Below are 17,484 nucleotides of genomic sequence, written 5' to 3'. Positions count from 1 at the left end.
TGGCCTCTTGTTGTTAGAGCCGGGGGGGGGGGGAGAGAATGCCAGAAGAAAACATTGCTTAAAATCTTTATTTAGCTCAGTGCTGGCTGGTGTCTCTACTCTGGATGCAGAAGGTCCCAGGTTCAATTCCTGGCATCTCCAGTTAAAAGGATTGGATAATTGGCAATGTGAAGAACTGCCTGAGACACTCTGGCTGATTCTGCATTGGCTTTTCCCTCCGTCGTTGTACGAAACCCACGTCAACAGAAATTCCCCTCTGCATTGCGTGCTGCTTGCACTTCCTTTGATCATTCGATTTTATGGCAGCCTCCCCACTCCATGCCACTTTCGCTTTCTTTGATTATCGGATTTTATTGTACCCTCTACATAGATTTTATGGCCGTTCAGGGGTGACTTTGCAGTCGGTACAGCATTGCCCTGAGGTATTTGAATGTGGTTTTGAGCTGCACTTTCCCCTCCCAGTTGAGAAAATGTGGAGTGAATGCTAGATGCAGAATTGCCCACTGACAGTCAGAACAGACAATACAGATTTTGGTAGAACGAGAGTCAAACACAACATAAGGCAGTTTCATCTGTATCGGCACAAATTTCCTTAGGAAATACAGCACAAGTGTATTCTGGTGAATGTCTGCATGGGAGCAGGACTTGATCACTTCTCCTGAGAAACTCATGAGTTTCCAAAGCACACATTCTGCCAGGGCTCTTTTTGTAGAAAAAGCCCAGCAGGAACTCATTAGCATAATAGGCCACACCCAACACCAGAAACCCATTAGCATATTAGGCCACACCCCTGACAGCACAGCTCATTAGCACATTAGGCCGCAGTCCCGTGTTGCCAGAAGTGTGGTCATCCGGCCACACCCACCTTTTGCTTGTTATTCTGTTTACCTTGTTTGTTGTCAAAACCCAGGGCCTTTTTTTGTAGCAGGAACTCCTTTGCATGTTAGGCCACACACCCCTAATGTAGCCAATCCTAATGCGTTTTTGCTGTTGGGTGTGGCCTATTATGCTAATGCGTTCCTGATGGGCGTGGCCAACTCAGGAGCCAGCCGGAACTCCGTTCCTGTGCGTTCCTACCCAAAAATACCCCTGCTGCTTACTAAACTGTGAAACTCCCAGCAGTGGCAGATTTCTCAATTACAGACCATGTTTGCTTTTGATTAAGGAATTAATCTCACACTCTCTAGAAGCTTTATCTCAGTTTGGGGGGGGGGGACATACAAAAGTTAAGCCAAAACTGCAGTGACTCTTCTAGGATAAAGTCCCCAACAAAATTTCAGTCGGGGGCAATTATACAATCTTCAGGACGAAGGAAATCGTGGAACTCGATTTATAACTCATGGTATAATTAATTTGAAGATTGGAAGGGAGAGGCAAATGGCACATCAGAGCAAGACTTCTCAAGTAGGGCATTTTGTAGTACTTAAAAATCACGGAAAGGGTCAATTAAGAACTAAAATGATATAAAGGACCATGAGGAAAACTATATATAAAAGAAGATAGCTTTGGCTGTTGTAGAAAATGACTGCAAACTTGGCGATGTGTAGAGACTCTTCCAAAACTGCAACGGCAAAAGATTTATGAACTGAGAATCCGGGGAAAGATTAATAATTAAATTTCACACTTTCTGCTGGGCTCTTTGAGAGAAGTTCTGTACAAATTGGTTTCTTGGTGGCATATTCACACCTGCAAAACTCGACAGACCTCAACACAACCAATGTGTTTACACGCTGAGCAAAAACACAGCCCCACTGGAATCAGAGCGACGCTCATCTTGTCCCACATGCTGTTTCCTACAAGAGCCTCTGGGAAGCCCTAGAAGTAGATCATTAAGGGCAAAGACCCTGTGGGTCTCCTTAGGAACTCACACACAGAGGTATGCTGTATCAGAAAAAAGTGCAGGGTATGGATATAGGATTCAGTTTCCTGAGAATCTCAGTTTTCGTTTTTTAAAAATACGTCTGCAAACACACACACATACACACACACACACTTGGTATTATGTGACCAATGAAAATTTCAGGCTGGTAGAGTTGCTGAATAAGACATCCTGAATAAGATATCAGAGGGTACAATCTCAGTACAGTACAGTCCCAGTGTTCCTTTCTTTCCCACTAACTAGTGGAAGAAGAATAAAGTTTGCAAAACCATGCAAAATTTGCTTAATGTATTCAGGTTGCAGAATTCAGAATTTCTTGCTGCTAAACTGGCTTCCTTTTCTTTCTGCACATACATCCCTGAGTATCGCATGCATGACCAAGTCTTCAGTCCTTCTTACTCCCCATTGCTTTGACTCCAATCACACACAGGACAGAATAGAGTCACAAACTTGAATCAGTATATTAGTCAACAAAGGCTGCATCGCTATACACATGTACAGAAGGGTAAGTCTCACTGAAGTCACTGGACATACATCCAAGTAAATGGGCACAAGACTGGGCTACATAACTTTAGATGACTGGTGGTGGAAAGTGGCTTCAAGTTGCAGCTGACATATGGCAACCCTGCAAGATTTAAAGCAGATGGTAACAGCTAAGAGCTAGGAGCTGCGGTGGCTCAAGTGGTTAAGATGCTGAACTGCGGGCTGTGGAAGGTCAGTACTTCAGCAGTTCGAGACCCGAGTGTGCCGCATGACGGAGTGAGCTCCCATCTCTAGTTCCAGCTCCTGCCAACCTAGCTGTTCGAAAGCAAGAAATTGCAAGTAGATAAATAGGTACCACTTCGGTGGGAAGGGAACAGCGTTCCGTGTGCCTTGGTGTTTAGTCATGCCGGCCACATGACCACGGAAATGTCTTCGGACAGCGCTGGCTCTTCGGCTTTGAAACGGAGATGAGCACCGCACCCCTAGAGTCGGACTCGACTGGCTTTCGAGCAAGGGAACCTTTACCTTTTTACCTAACAGCTAAGAAGTACTTCAAAAAAGGATCCCAATAAAGGAAAACTGTATCTCCGGAATATTCAACCGTTTCAAAAGTTATCTTCTTCTGAACAGATGAAGGAAAATGACGAACATGTAACGTCTCTGGTCAGTTTTTCAACTGCTACATTCCAAGAAATTCATTACTTTCTCCGATATATCAAAACATTATTGAGAGGAAGTTCCTGATGATTCTACACAGGGCAAAATGCATCTTACAGCATTTTGAACATTCCGGAGATCATCGTTAACAACCTATAACAATAATTAATAACTGTTGAATACCTTTATATATTTTGTACTTATGTATTTTGTACTTCATGAATAATTTTTGTATTCTGTTCACTTTAATATTTAAACATTAATTGAGTGCCGTCAGGATACAGTTTTCCTTTATTGGGATCCTTTTTTTGAAGTAACCCTGCAAGGTTGTCAAAGCAAGAGACTTTTAGAGGTAGTTTGCCATTGCCTGCTTCTGCGTAGCAAATTTGGTATTCCTTTTTTTTTTTTTAATATTTTAATTAAACTTTTTCAAAAATTAACAATTAAAAATAACATGTAGGATGATTAAGTCATGTAGTGTAGTGGTTAAGTGCGCAGACTCTAATCTGGGAGAACCGGGTTTGATTCCCCACTCCTCCACTTGCACCTGCTGGATGACCTTAGGCAAGCCATAGTTCTGGCACAGCTGTTCTTGAAAAAGAGCAGTTTCTGTCAGAGCTCTCTCACACCACCTACCTCACAGGGGAGGAGAAGGGAAAGGAGTTTGTAAGCTGCTCTGAGACTCCTTTGGGTAGTGAAAGGTTGGGTATAAATCCAATATCTTCTTCTTCATCATCATCGGTAAAATACAACTTCAGAAATTTGTTAAACCAGGAAGAGTGACCATTCGAAGCCATATATAAAGATCAGCAAAAATAAATGCAGGCTGCAGTCACATGGAGCATTAGCCACTCTACAGAGACGGAAGATAGGCGGATTTTCTGGGCGCGATCACAGCGCCACATCTGGGAAGCGTAGAGCTCCCGTGGCTCACCCGAGGCTTCCCGCCGAAGATGCGGGGTAAAAAACTAGTACCTCCAAGGTACTGGTTTCCGGAAACCGCGGGGCAAGGGCGGGCATCTGATCGTGTTTCTGGAGGTAGGTTGTGGCATCCAGAGCCCGCCCATGTCCCAAGGCGAAAAGGTTTTTTTTTCCAAGTCTCCACAGGATGCGCACAAGCACCCAACGGCGCATGCGCACACTTTGGTTTTTTTAAAAACCCCAAACCCCGTTTGCCATGGCAGCGGCGCCTCTGTGATCGCGCCATGCCGCTTCTTTGCCGCGCCACAGGATTGGGGTATGATTGGCACCTCCCCCCGAACCACGAGACGTCGGCAGGACGTATGATCCGCCGGCCACACGGTAGTTCGCTCCGGGGCAAACAGCCACGCCTCCCCACCATGATATCCGGCCCGTGTGACCGGGGCCACAATTAGCTATTCAGTTTTAAGTTTCAAGATCGACCAATGATTGTAAGATTTCAAAAATAAGGAAGCTCTGTCATGTAGAAGAGGCCACAACAGTTAGGTAAGCCATATTGTCCATTAGAAGTGAATCCATTAATTATAAGAAGGATTAGAAGGTAGCAGGTCTCGTTCTGCCATAAATGTAAGTACTCTAGTCCAAGTTGATACAAAGCAAGACATTCCTTGGTGGCCTGCCATCCAAATACTAACTAGGGTCAACCCTGCTTAGCTTCTGAGATCTGATTAGATCAGGCTAGCCTGGGCCATCCAGTTCAGGGTGAGACAGGAGTCCAGTGGCACCTTGGTGGTGGAAAATGCCATCAAGCAGCCAATTTATGGCAACCCTGTAGTGTTTTCAAGGCAAGAAACATTCAGAGATGGTTTGCTACTGCCTGCCTCTGTGTCATGACCCTGGAGTTCCTTGGTGGTCTCCCATCCAAATCCTAACCAGGGCCGATCCTGCTTAGCTTCCAAGAGCTGGCGAGACTAGGCTAGCCTGGGCCATCCAGGTCAGGCCCTAGTTGACTAATTAAGGTCAAATCTTAACTGGTGACACTGCAACAAGAAGAGCAAACTTTAATTTTCAAGGCTATTTGGGGTCCATCAGAGAGAATGACAATGGAGGTGTTAAAGACAACCGTTTCTTCCAACCATGAGTGGTATCTTACCTTTATTAAATTCTAAATTATTTCACACTTGCTTAAACAGAAACCTGGTAGAGGAGAACTGTTGCCAGTGAGCCAGTTGTGAATCGTGCACAGATTTATGCAGTGCGCTGACACAATCTTGCAGGGTACTCCTATATGCATTTATGACCTATTGTGAGAACTCAGGAGTGTGCCACTGCCTGATAATGGACTCACAATAGCCAGTGTTTGGGCTGCAGAACCTTTTACAGATAATTAATCAACGTGTCAATGATCAGTTAAATCCATGTTAAACTCAGTTAAATTAATATTCAGTTCCATAGTTTCAGTCATGCAAATGGTCCTCTTTCATACTGCCTCATTGTTGATCTCCTTAACTGTAAAAGGTTGCATACCCCTGGGTCAGGACATCCTCTGACAGTAAGCACTCTGGAACAGTCCCAAGGCCCCAAAGAAAACATGTTTCCAAGAGAAATACTGAAAGGGCAGCAAATTATTCACAGCAGGTTTCATGAGCTAACCCCCATAAGATACCACAAGAGATTGCATTACAAGAGAGTTCCCTGTTGGACAAAGCCCTCTTTTACAATTCTGTTTCCGTTTTTCTTACCGAATCGGTGTTGCGTTGTCATGCCGGACAATTCCACTGCTTTCCTCCTGATGGTAATCTCTGTAATAACTCTGATTCCAATAATCTGTATATTCACCATACATATTTCTCTGCCTTGGATCTACATACTCAGAGGAAACATAAAGCAGAAGATCTACCTGTGGCCATCTATAGAATTTTAAAAAGTTACAATGCTAAGTTATGAGACTCAAATCTATCTTTTATTCTCCTGTGAATTGTGTTTGTGGCCAGACTAGACCAAGAGGCAACAGCTGCATTTGATGTTTATGAGTCTAACATGATCAAGTGAAAAGTGGGGGAGGGGTCTAGAGTGACACTATAGTGACCCCTCCCCAAAGTCTATTCTCCCCAAGTTACCACCAGTGTTCCCCCTAAACTGAGTTAGTGTGAGCTAGCTCACAGTTTTTTCGCCTCCGGCTCACACATTTTTTGTCTTAGCTCAGGAAGGATGGCTCCAGAGCAAACTAACTTATGCAGTAGCCAAATCACTCGCTTACAACTTTCATGCCAATAGCTCACAAAGTAGAATTTTTGCTTACAAGACTCCATAGCTTAGAGGGAGTATTGGTTACCATCCCCCAAATCGCCAGGCATTTCTCAGACTGGAGTTGGCAACCCCAAGCTCCAGTATTGGACGTTGGAGGTCTGGCTGTCCTAAGGTGGTCCGGCTATCCTCGACTAGGCCCAGGGCCTTTTCGGTCCTGGCCCCGTCCTGGTGGAAGTCTCTGTCAAATGACATCAGAGCCCTGCAAGATCTGATGCAATTCCACAGGGCCTGTAAGTCAGAGATGTCCCACCAGGCTTTTAGTTGAGGACAGCAATGGGAAGTTAAGGCTGGCAGCATCCTTTTTCTTCCTATGGCCCCCACATACTTTCCCCCGCCCTGCTGTGCGGGACAGCGGTGTGGCTGGTAAAGGGGGGACTATTATATTGCTATCTAGATTGGTCTTAAATTATTATATATACTAATTATATTTTAAATGTTTTTTTCAATGGCTGTAAATCACCCAGAGCCTGCTTGCAGGGTGGGCAATTCATACATTTAATGAAATAAATAAATGAGTTATCAGCCATGACTATTTCGGCCAACAGAGACAAGTAAACACATGTGGGAGTTCTTGCAATTACTCCCCTTTGAAGGATGCTGGGTATGAGAGGTCACCACGGCCTGAGGTGACAGGGAAGCCCTGGTAGCCGTGCTCCAGTCCCCCCCACCTTGAATTTTCTTAGTGCTTGTGACACCATCACGAAACAAAATACAACAGGAAGAGGATGAAGCTGGAGTTCCTCTTGACAAGGATTCTGGACATAAACTGATGAGGTTTCAAAACTGACAACCTGGCAGCACCTTGGGGTTGCCGAACTCCAGGTGGGGCCTGGAGATCTCCTGGAATTACAGCTGATCTCCAGACTACAGGGTTCAGTCACCCTGGAGGAAATGGCTCCTTTGGAAGGTGGACTCAGTGGCATTGTACTCCATTGAGGTCCCTCCCACTCCAAACGCCACCCACTCCAGGTAGGGCTGCCAAGTCCCCCCGGGGGGCGGATTTCCCCCCGCTTTGGAGGCCCGATTTCCGCCACTGCGGAATCGGGCCCCGGGGGAAACCCCACCCCGGCATGCACATCATCTGGATGTGACGTGCTGACGCCGGGCACGTGGGGGCGGGGCCACAGCCATCTGAGGGGAAAACTCTATGTTTTCCCCTCAGATGGCTGTGGCCCCGCCCCCAGCGGGCCCGGTGTCAGCACGTCACATCTGGATGACGTGCATGCGGCATGCGCAACACCGGCCGGGAGCCCCCCGCCGCCAAGAAAAACGCACTTGGCAACCCTAACTCCAGGGTTCAGCTTCAGATTTCCAAGAATTTCCCAAGCCTGTTTTTGGCAACCCTATGAGTGCCTCCTGACAGTGAAGTTGCACAGTTGCAATGCGAACCATGTGTCTGATTTCACAAAGCACACAAATGTTTACATTTTGCAAGTTCACAGGCCACTGCTTTCTCTGACTAAAGAGGGCAGTTCAACATGAGAAGACAAAAAAATAAATAAACTTGGCAGAACTCTCCGTTCCTTCACAAGTACAAAAAAATCTAATTTAGACTGGGATGGGGATAACTTTCAATGTTTTCTAGATGCATACATAAACGTACACCTATTATCTGAAATCACCTACATGCCCCCATCAAGCCATATACAACAATCATCTTGTAAACTGGTTTTGTTTCTACGGAGACAGTAGTACCTGTGTCACTCTGCAGCATTTGGGGGTATCTTTGATAACCTCCGTAGGAATAATCTTCCACAGGGTTCCAATACAGATCTTCATAACCTTGCCTGAAATGTAACCCAGAAACGGGTAAGCAGAAAGGAGAGTAGAGGAATCTGCTATAAATTGGAAAGTATTTAAATGTTTTTGACATGGGAGGATACAGAATGGAAGTTGACAGCGTCAGAAACAATTCCAGAAATCAAAAGGGTTTGGCAGAAAATTGATATGCAGAGACTATAATTAGGTTTTGGTCACTATAATGACCCTTTCCCCAACTCTGTATCTAATAATTAAAATTACACTACTAGATATTAGGTTTGCCAGCTCTGGGTTGGAGATAATGGGAGATTTTGGGGGTGGAGCCCGAGAAAGGTGGGGTTGTGGGAGGGGAGGGACTTCAGTGGCATAAAGTGCCATAGAGTCCCCCTTCCAAATCGGCCATTTTCTCCAGGTGAACTGATCTCTGTAGCCTGGAGATCAGTTCTAATCCCAGAAAATCTCCACCCATCACCTGGAGGCTGGCAGGTGGCAACCCTAGGGGTAATTAATTTTTATCCAAGGTGCTTTTGCCTTCTAAACATTGCCTCCTATAAACTGCTTTCCTCCCCAACAGGAACGAAAAAAATAACTCATGAGAAAGCAGTTACAAAATTAGGACCCATGAGAAAGCAGCCACAAATCGGGATATCTGACTGGGAAACAGCCAAAAGGGAAACAGTTACACACCCCATTCTTCACTAGATTCAGCCCCTCTTGTCATTAGGGTTGCCAAGTTGAAATTTCTCCTTACCGGGGGACTCCCGCGCCGCGGTTGGAGCGCGCGCGCACGTCACCCGGAAGTGACGGGACGACGCCGGGCACACTGGGGCAGGGCCATGACCATCCGAGGGAAAACCATAGAATTTTCCCTCAGATGACCATGGCCCCGCCCTCAGCGTGCCCGGCATGGTCGCGTCACTTCCAGATGATGCGCACGTCGAGGTGGGGTTTCCCCCGGGGCCCGATCCGCCGGCACCGGGGAACAGGCCTCTGGGGCGGGGGTTTCCACGCCCCCCGGGGGGACTTGGGAAGCCTACTTGTCATATGCTATGATCCTGATCTGAAACAGACCCTGTGAGCCTGAATTCCTGTAGGGAACTAGCGGTATACATCTAATACAAAGCAGTTGTGGTGGGTGTGGACCTCACACGATTACTATGTAATCAGAACCATGAAGCTCTCTTGGTGACTTTGGGTCAGTTTTCCTTTCTCAGCTTAATCTGCTTCCCATATTGTCCTTCCAAGAATGCTGCAGCCAATACTCCCTTTGTTGCCTTAATGTCCTTGAAAGAAGTGTGGGATACAGACATGATAACTGATATAAGAATGCTTCTGGGCCTCTGTATGAGAGAGGGAATGGCCAGAGAGATATATGTGGGAGACAAGCCCTGTTCTTTTTCCATACTTCTTACAGTTTTACCTTGAGTACGGCCTGTTCAGATAACTGTTCTCATAATACTCTGCCCTGGAGTTTGGTCTCACATAGTCCTGGAGCTGTGGGTGGTACGTTGGGTGGTAGTACTCCGTTCTGGCTTCTGACCAAGGTGGAGGCCCTGCCCGGGGATCTTGGTACTGATGGTAGAACCTCTCATTGTTGGGCCTGGAACGAGGAGGAGGTCCATGGGAGACTTCCCTCCACGGGCTCCTGCCCTGGCCGTCCTTCTGGGTTATACTTCTTCCCTGTGGTTGAGGATGCTGTGGTGGAACCCTAGAATCCATCTGGGGTTGACAGCTTCTGCTACCTGCAAATGAAACAGTAGTCACAAGTCAGGTGATACAAAACCATCTTTGAAACCAGGCACATATTTTCCCCAAGATATCTAACCTTCACGGCTGGGGAGCTGTGCTTTGAAGCATGAAAGCAGCATCTATAGATGGAACATCTATATAAAGGGATGGCAGAGATGGAAGCCCTTTTTCTGTCTCACATGCCTAGCTTGCACATTTATTTTAAATAGAAAGGAAGGATATTTTAAAATAAACACTTGTCTCTTCTTTATGAATAATAAGGGTTGTTAGGGCCAATGAGGACTAGAGATGTAGAAGATTGTTTTGTTTATACAAGCTGAGCATGCGGCAAGCTAGCGGGCACCCTGACAGGCATCGCTAGTTGCAAAGCTTTCCCTTATTTCTGGGCCATCTTCAAATTGCCCAAACCAAACCATTTGTTTTTGCTGGGCCAGTGGCATAATATATTCCAGGATCTTTAGATTATTACACAATTCCAGATGGGTAAAAGGTAAAGGTAAAGGTTCCCTTGCTCGAAAGCCAGTCGAATCCGACTCTAGGGTTGCGGTGCTCATCTCCATTTCAAAGCCGAAGAGCCAGCGCTGTCCGAAGACATTTCCGTGGTCATGTGGCCGGCATGACTAAACACCAAGGCACACAGAATGCTGTTACCTTCCCACTGAAGTGGTACCTATTTATCTACTTGCAATTTCTTGCTTTCGAACTGCTAGGTTGGCAGGAGCTGGAACTAGAGACGGGAGCTCACTCCGTCATGCGGCACACTCGGGTCTTGAACTGCTGAGCTACTGACCTTCCACAGCCCGCAGTTCAGCGTCTTAACCACTTGAGCCACCGCAGCCCCATACAGATGGGTAGCCATGTTAATCTATAGCAGGGGGGGCGGAAATGTAGGACCTCAGTGTTCCTTTAAAGAATAACAACATTTATTCCTGACTGAAGCAGGATCTGAGCTGAAGACAGCTGCTGGCTCACAGTTTAGTGTCTTAACTTACTACACTGTCCCCTACAGCCTGTTGTCTGTTGCTCACTCTCAGGTGCCATGCTGTACCGGGGGGGGGGGGGGACGGGACATTTCATAGAACAAGGAAAGACAGACAGACAGACAGACAGACAGACATTCCCCTGCCACATGATGTTCCCAATTTTCCACTGGCTGAGACCTCTTCTACTGTACCTCACCTCTCACCCAGATGTTCCACATTCTTTACAGATTCAAATATTAACTTGCAAATGAATATATTGAAGCTAAAACAATTGCTACAAAATATACAGATCTACAAACATTTATTTCTTTGCTTTATTTTGGACGTGAAGTCATGGGCATGGAACTTTGATGTGCTGGTAGAGTATGAAATTTTTTGACCATAACAGATTCCATCATTTGCACCAGTATTACTCATAATAGTGATTATTAATATTATTATTATGACAGAGCACTTCTCCTAGGAGCTCAGACAACTTCATATCTTGATCTTAATGCCTTACAACAGCCTTGTAAGGCGGGCTAGGACTACTGGATGAAGGAGACAGAGTGAAGCAGGAGCTGAGCAAAAGACTTAGTGGCTTACAGTTTGACCCCTTAACTTACTTCAGCACTATATTCCAGACATAGCTGCAAAGATCTCCTAAAGGGCATGTTTTAAAAATTCACCAGTTTTGCAAGAATTTTAATCATAGGAGATCTTTCTACCCATCAGTCCACTATTTAAAGAAGGCACACCTACATCCCCTTAACTTCACCAAACTAGCTGTGAACGAACACTGACAGATATTATGGATTCAGAACCTGCCTCCAAAATTTTACCATATGTGTTTGTTTCAGTCAGTTCAAACAGCAGGTTTCAAATCAAAACCTCCAATGCTCCAAGATTAATCCAGAAGAAGTTGGGTAAGCAACAATATCCCCATCGGCACACACACACACCTGTTGAAATGAGACCACTTGCTTCAGCTCTTTCAGCCCAGCCGCCGTTCTACCTGTCCCCAAAGGCAGCTGTCAAAGTCCACCTGCCACATCAGTTGCTGCCCAGCTAAGAATCAGCATATTCTAGGTCAACGCTCCCTGCTTTTCCCCGTGCCAAAGTCCCAGGCTAATCTATAGCACTAACAGAGTTGGGCAAAGGGCAATTTGCCTGTCTGCTTGAGGAAAAAGAAAAAGAAGAGATTGGATTTATACCCTGCCCTTCATTACCCGAAGGAGTCTCAGAGTGGCTTACAATCCCTTTCCCTTCCCCTCCCCACAACAGACACCATGTGAGGTAGGTGGGGTCAAGAGAACTTGCCCGAGAACTGCCCTTGAAAGAACCGTTCTGAAAGAACTTATGACTGACCCAAGGTCATACCAGCAGCTGCATGTTGAAGACTCGGAAATCAAATCCAGTTCTCCCAGATTAGAGTCTGCGCTCCTAACTGCTACACCAAACTGACTGCACTAAGCACTACCCCAAACCCCTTTGGCTGCTCGCAGGCAAGAGAGTGAACCCTTGACTAAAATTAAATTTAAAAAAAATCTCCTGAACAGTCAAAGATTGTTAAGATACAGGCAGCCTGGGACACAGTGGATTTAAAAACCCCAGTAACATGGGAGAAAGCTGAGCTGAGCTGAGCTGAGAATGGAAACCACTTTTCCAGCACTCTCTTTGCAACCATTTAGATTTATACAGTGCAATTCTAAGAAGAATGATCCCTTTCTAAATCCATTGATTTCAATGGATTTCAAAGTGTGTAACTGTTTAGGACTGCACAGTAAGGGTCTTGCTCAGAGCAAGAAAACAATAGGTTCCGGGTGGAACGAACAAAGTACTTCTTTACTCAATGAGTGATTAAAATATGGGATTTGTGTTATGTACGCAGACCGCCACCAGGGGTCCGCGGCAAAGACTGGAGCTTGGCTCCCCTGGACAATAGGAGCATAGGATCCTAGTTCCCCCCAGCCCCGACCAATAGCCACTTTGGCGGGAAATTCAAACCCTCCAATGGACTAGGGCTGTGCTGGGTGGGAGTGTATATAGTTGGCCTTGCAGGGCCGTTTTAGTTAGTCTTGTGTTAAGTACAATAAACGTGTGCAACTCATGTCATCGTCCAAGTCCTCCATGCGGCGAACCCAGTACTTTTCAATTTCTTTCCAGAGAATGTAGTGATGGCCACAAGCATAGATTGCTTTAAAAGGGACTTAGATAAATTCATAGATAGGTTCATCAACAGTGCCTAGCTGTGGTGATTAAAGGGAACCTCCATATTCACAGGCAGCAAACCTCTGGATATCAGTGCTAGGAGCCAACATCAGGTGATGGTCTTGGCCACTGTGCCCTGCTGTTGGCAGTCCAGAGTAACTGGTTTGCCATGGTGCGAAACAGGAGGCTAGACTAGAAGGGGTCCCCAATGACCAGCATTCCCTCTCAGCTGAGTTAGTGTGAGCTAGCTCATCGTTTTTTAGCCTCCGGCTCACACATTTCTGTCTTAGCTCAGGAAGGATGCCTCCAGAGCAAACTAATCGATGCAGTAGCCAAATTGCTCGCTCACAACTTTAATGCCAGTAGCTCATAAAGTAGAATTTTTGCTCACAGACTCCACAGCTTAGAGGGAGCGTTGTCCGTGACCCGCCCTCACCTTTTCTGGTACCCACCAAGTGTTTTTAGGAAGGAGGTGGGGCCAGATAGGGCTTTTCCCCAGCAAGGCTTCTGATTGACTGCTGGAGATTTGATTGGCTGAGCATATTTTTAAAATTGTTGTTTTAGCGGCAGCTGCCACCACAGCACAGGGATCTTCGCTGTGGTACTTAAATTACTGAATTTAAGCTGTTACCCATAATCATTTTGTAGCTGGCTCTGCCTCCTGCAGCTGCCATCTTGTGGCAGCCATTTTGTTGCTCCACCCACCATGATGAGTCGGAATTCCGAACCTGCCTGCAGGCTCAAACAGGTTGAGGACCCCTGCTCTAACCTTTTCCCCTTGCATGTTGTCTGCCTAGAGGTACTAGCAGGGAAACAATATGGGATTTACATCAACAAAACATTGTTAGCCTCACCTTCCATGCACCAGAGCCCCAATCCAAATCAAACTATAACATTTAAAAAACTGCAAGAAATCCACTCACAGATATTCCACCACTATGCCTCAATCAGCACAGACACAGAAAAAATCCTGCTCCTCATGCTATTTGTTAAGAAGCTCCAAGAACATTATTATTATTATTATTATTATTATTTTAAATATACATCTCACACATTATACACACATGGCTATCAGATTATCAAATTATAGAGATCCAGCAAAAGATTAAAAATTAAGCTCACAAGAAGCTCTCCTTTCTAATCTAGAAACTGGAAACTCTTCTAAAGCCACACACAGTGGTTCATAGGAGTTGGATTTGCTACAGGATAGAATTTGTCATCCCGACCCAGTGTAGTATCCAGTTTTTATCTTTGTCCATTTTAACTGATTTGATTATTTTAACAACTGGTTTTTTAAATTGTTTCTGATAACATCTCTTCTGTATTTAATCATCCACCAATCACAAGACAGCCTGAGTTGCAGTTTTCAAGCAAAACATCACCTCATTTCAGCGAGGTTCAGCTGCTTGGGATATAACTGAAACAAAATGCAAATCACCCTATTAAATGATGTTAACACATAAATAAAAGGAGCAAGAATATTGTTAAAACGAAGGCATTTCCCTCACAGGAACCGTCAAGTTCTCCACTCATTTATGTTCTTTTTTAAAAGTTTTCTCTTGCACATTTTTGCTACCCTTCTTCCAAAGCAAACTTTGCAAACTTGAAAATGTGCTGCCTTTGTTCTCTCGTTTAATAAATATATACTCTCTTTTTCTATTAATGCCAAGAAAGGAGTTACTTACACCGCCTATCACTAAATCAAAGTCTTTTCTGATGCTCCTGCATCCCATCATGACAACAAACTCCGCATCTGTCTGGCTTATTAGCATCGCTTCTCTTCTACCCTCTGCCACGTCAGCTCTCCGGAACCTTTGAACCGCGATGATTGCTCCTTGCCGGAGCCATTCTTGAAGCACAGAGTGAGGGAAAATGTAGAAGGGTAAAGAGCGTGACATCGCCATGTAGAGAGGGTAATTTCAGCGCTCAAAGAAATGGGTGTGTCTCAATCAAAGACCTTCCTTGAGACCTTGGCAAACTTCTTAATTACCCTCTCCCCAAATTCTCCTAGCCACGCAACTGCATAAATGTCGTTTTTAAAAGGATTTTTGAAACAACTGCACATGACCACACATGATGCAATTATGTTTTTGAGAAGAGGTATTTCCAGGATGGTCTTAGGGGGTTGCCAACTTCCAGGTGGAGCCGGGAGATCTGCTGGAATTACAACTAATTGTCAAGAGTGCAGAGACCAGTTCCGGTAATGACTGTTTTGGGGGATGGAATCAGTGGCTTTTGTTTGTTTCTTTGTTTGTTTATACAACATCTGTATGCCACCCTTTTGCTGGTCTGGGTAAAAGTCGGATCTAAATGGATCCTCATGAATTTCATATGATTTTTTACATTGAAACGAAATAAAACCACCCTCATATTGTAGGTCATGTGTTAGTCTACATGGGGCACCATAAAAGCACGCATCCACAGATTCGTGGCACCACAACAGCGCAAAAACATGATCCCAAAGCACGGATCCTCATGGATCCTTATGATTTTTGCACTGCGTCACCCCAACATCACCATCAAATAATATGCCTTGTCCATGGCCACAGAATGCACCACAGAAATCATATGTGCACAGCTCCGTGGCGACACCATTCTACAAAAACATGATTCTAAAGCACGGATCCTCATGGATCCTTATGATTTTTGCACTGCGTCACCCCAACATCACCATCAAATAATATGCCTTGTCCATGGCCACAGAATGCACCACAGAAATCATATGTGCACAGCTCCGTGGCGACACCATTCTACAAAAACATGATTCTAAAGCACGGATCCTCATGGATCCTTATGATTTTTGCACTGCGTCACCCCAACATCACCATCAAATAATATGCCTTGTCCATGGCCACAGAATGCACCACAGAAATCATATGTGCACAGCTCCGTGGCGACACCATTCTACAAAAACATGATTCTAAAGCACGGATCCTCATGGATCCTTATGATTTTTGCACTGCGTCACCCCAACATCACCATCAAATAATATGCCTTGTCCATGGCCACAGAATGCACCACAGAAATCATATGTGCACAGCTCCGTGGCGACACCATTCTACAAAAACATGATTCTAAAGCACGGATCCTCATGGATCCTTATGATTTTTGCACTGCGTCACCCCAACATCACCATCAAATAATATAAGAACATAAGAGATACCTATCTTGGATCAGGCCAAAGGCCCATCCAGTCCAACACTCTGTATCACTCAGTGGCCAGAAATACCAGTGCCATCAGGAGGTCCACCAGTGGGGCCAGGACATTAGAAGCCCTCCCACTGTTGACCCCCCCCCCAAGCACCAAGAAGACAGAGCATCACTTGCCTCAGAGCCCCTATCTATACCTTGTAGCTAATAGCCACTGATGGACCTCTGCTCCATATGCTTATCTAATTCACTTTTGAAGCCGTCAATGCTTGTAGCCGCCACCACTTCCTGTGGCAGTGAATTCCATGGAACCAATGCAAAAATCATAAGGATCCATGAGAAACCATGCTTCAGAACCATGTTTTTGCAGAGTGGTGTTGCCATGAAGCTGTGGATCCGTGAACTTTGTGGTATAACCTGTTTCCATGGACATGTTACATAATTTGATGTTGTGTTTGGGGTGACCCAATGCAAAAACTATTTTTTCACAAGTGTGCCGCCAAAAAAGAGTGGGTCGTCTTAAATTCACATACAAATTACAGTTATGTCCAATGAGTGAGTGTATGTGTAACATTTTAAGGGAGCAATTCTACATTCAGCGTTGTCTTCCTTTCAAGTTGATAAGAGCTTTCGAGGAAGACGGAGAAATTCACTAAATTTGCACATGCTAATTTACATTCAGTTATCATCGGAAAACAAAGCAGATGATTTGCCTGACTCAGTGGGCTCCCAGAGCAAGCAAGGCCCCTGGAATTTCGTGGAACTACTCCCCACCACCACCACCACCAGTGGCCCTGCTCAGGTGACAGGCACAGTAAGTCTTTCTCTGCCTGAAATTGTGGGAACCAGCTGCCAGTCAGAGAAGGCTCCCATAAGCTTTTGCTCCACTGTGCTGATTATCCTTTACAGTGCCAAAGCGGCTCTTTTATCTTTTAAGCCAGCAGATCAGTAGAATGACACCTATGGGGTATGGCCGGTGAGACCGTGAAAGTAAAAGGCAGTATCTAACCAAGGCCAGAAGACGTCTCTCAGTCTAACCTAAAGAGCCTTCTATTGCAAGAACAGCAACTTCTGTTGGAAGTAGAGATACCAACTCTGGGTTTAGAAATTCCTTGAGATTTTTTTTGGGGGGAGTCTGAACCTGGGGAGGGCAGAGGTACCTCAGCAAGGTATAATGCCATACAGTCTACCCTCCAAAGCAGCCATTTTCTCCAGTGGAACTGATTTCTGTATTCTGAAAATTCATTGTAATTCCAGAAGATTTCTCTCCAGGCCCCACCTGGAGGCTGACAAGTCTTGCAATTTCACTCCCTACAGCTTAGGGTAGGCTACCCCCCTCCCCCCAAGCCAACCTCTCCTAAGTAACTATGTTTGTTCTCATATTTGAAAAACGGGCCTTAA

At 45.3% G+C, this 17,484-nt stretch overlaps 1 protein-coding gene across 1 annotated transcript in view; it reads right to left on the bottom strand.

Annotated features, from left to right (window-relative positions):
• The window catches only part of SEC16B (SEC16 homolog B, endoplasmic reticulum export factor), a 94,537-nt gene that overhangs the window by 70,233 nt on the left and 6,820 nt on the right, over positions 1-17,484 (bottom strand). The window contains exons 2-4 of the mRNA XM_015425708.1: positions 9,432-9,611; positions 7,877-8,037; positions 5,683-5,803 (exon numbers count right to left, since the gene is read on the bottom strand). Of these exons, the coding sequence (XP_015281194.1) occupies positions 5,683-5,803; positions 7,877-8,037; positions 9,432-9,611 (462 nt within the window). The remainder of the gene's footprint in view (positions 1-5,682; positions 5,804-7,876; positions 8,038-9,431; positions 9,612-17,484) is intronic.

This window comes from Gekko japonicus, unplaced genomic scaffold, assembly GCF_001447785.1.
Source record: "Gekko japonicus isolate JY-2015 unplaced genomic scaffold, Gekko_japonicus_V1.1 scaffold1426, whole genome shotgun sequence".
Taxonomy (NCBI): Eukaryota; Metazoa; Chordata; class Lepidosauria; order Squamata; family Gekkonidae; genus Gekko; species Gekko japonicus.
Note: the sequence above shows the minus strand (reverse complement) of the source record. Positions and strands in the feature narration are given on the sequence as shown.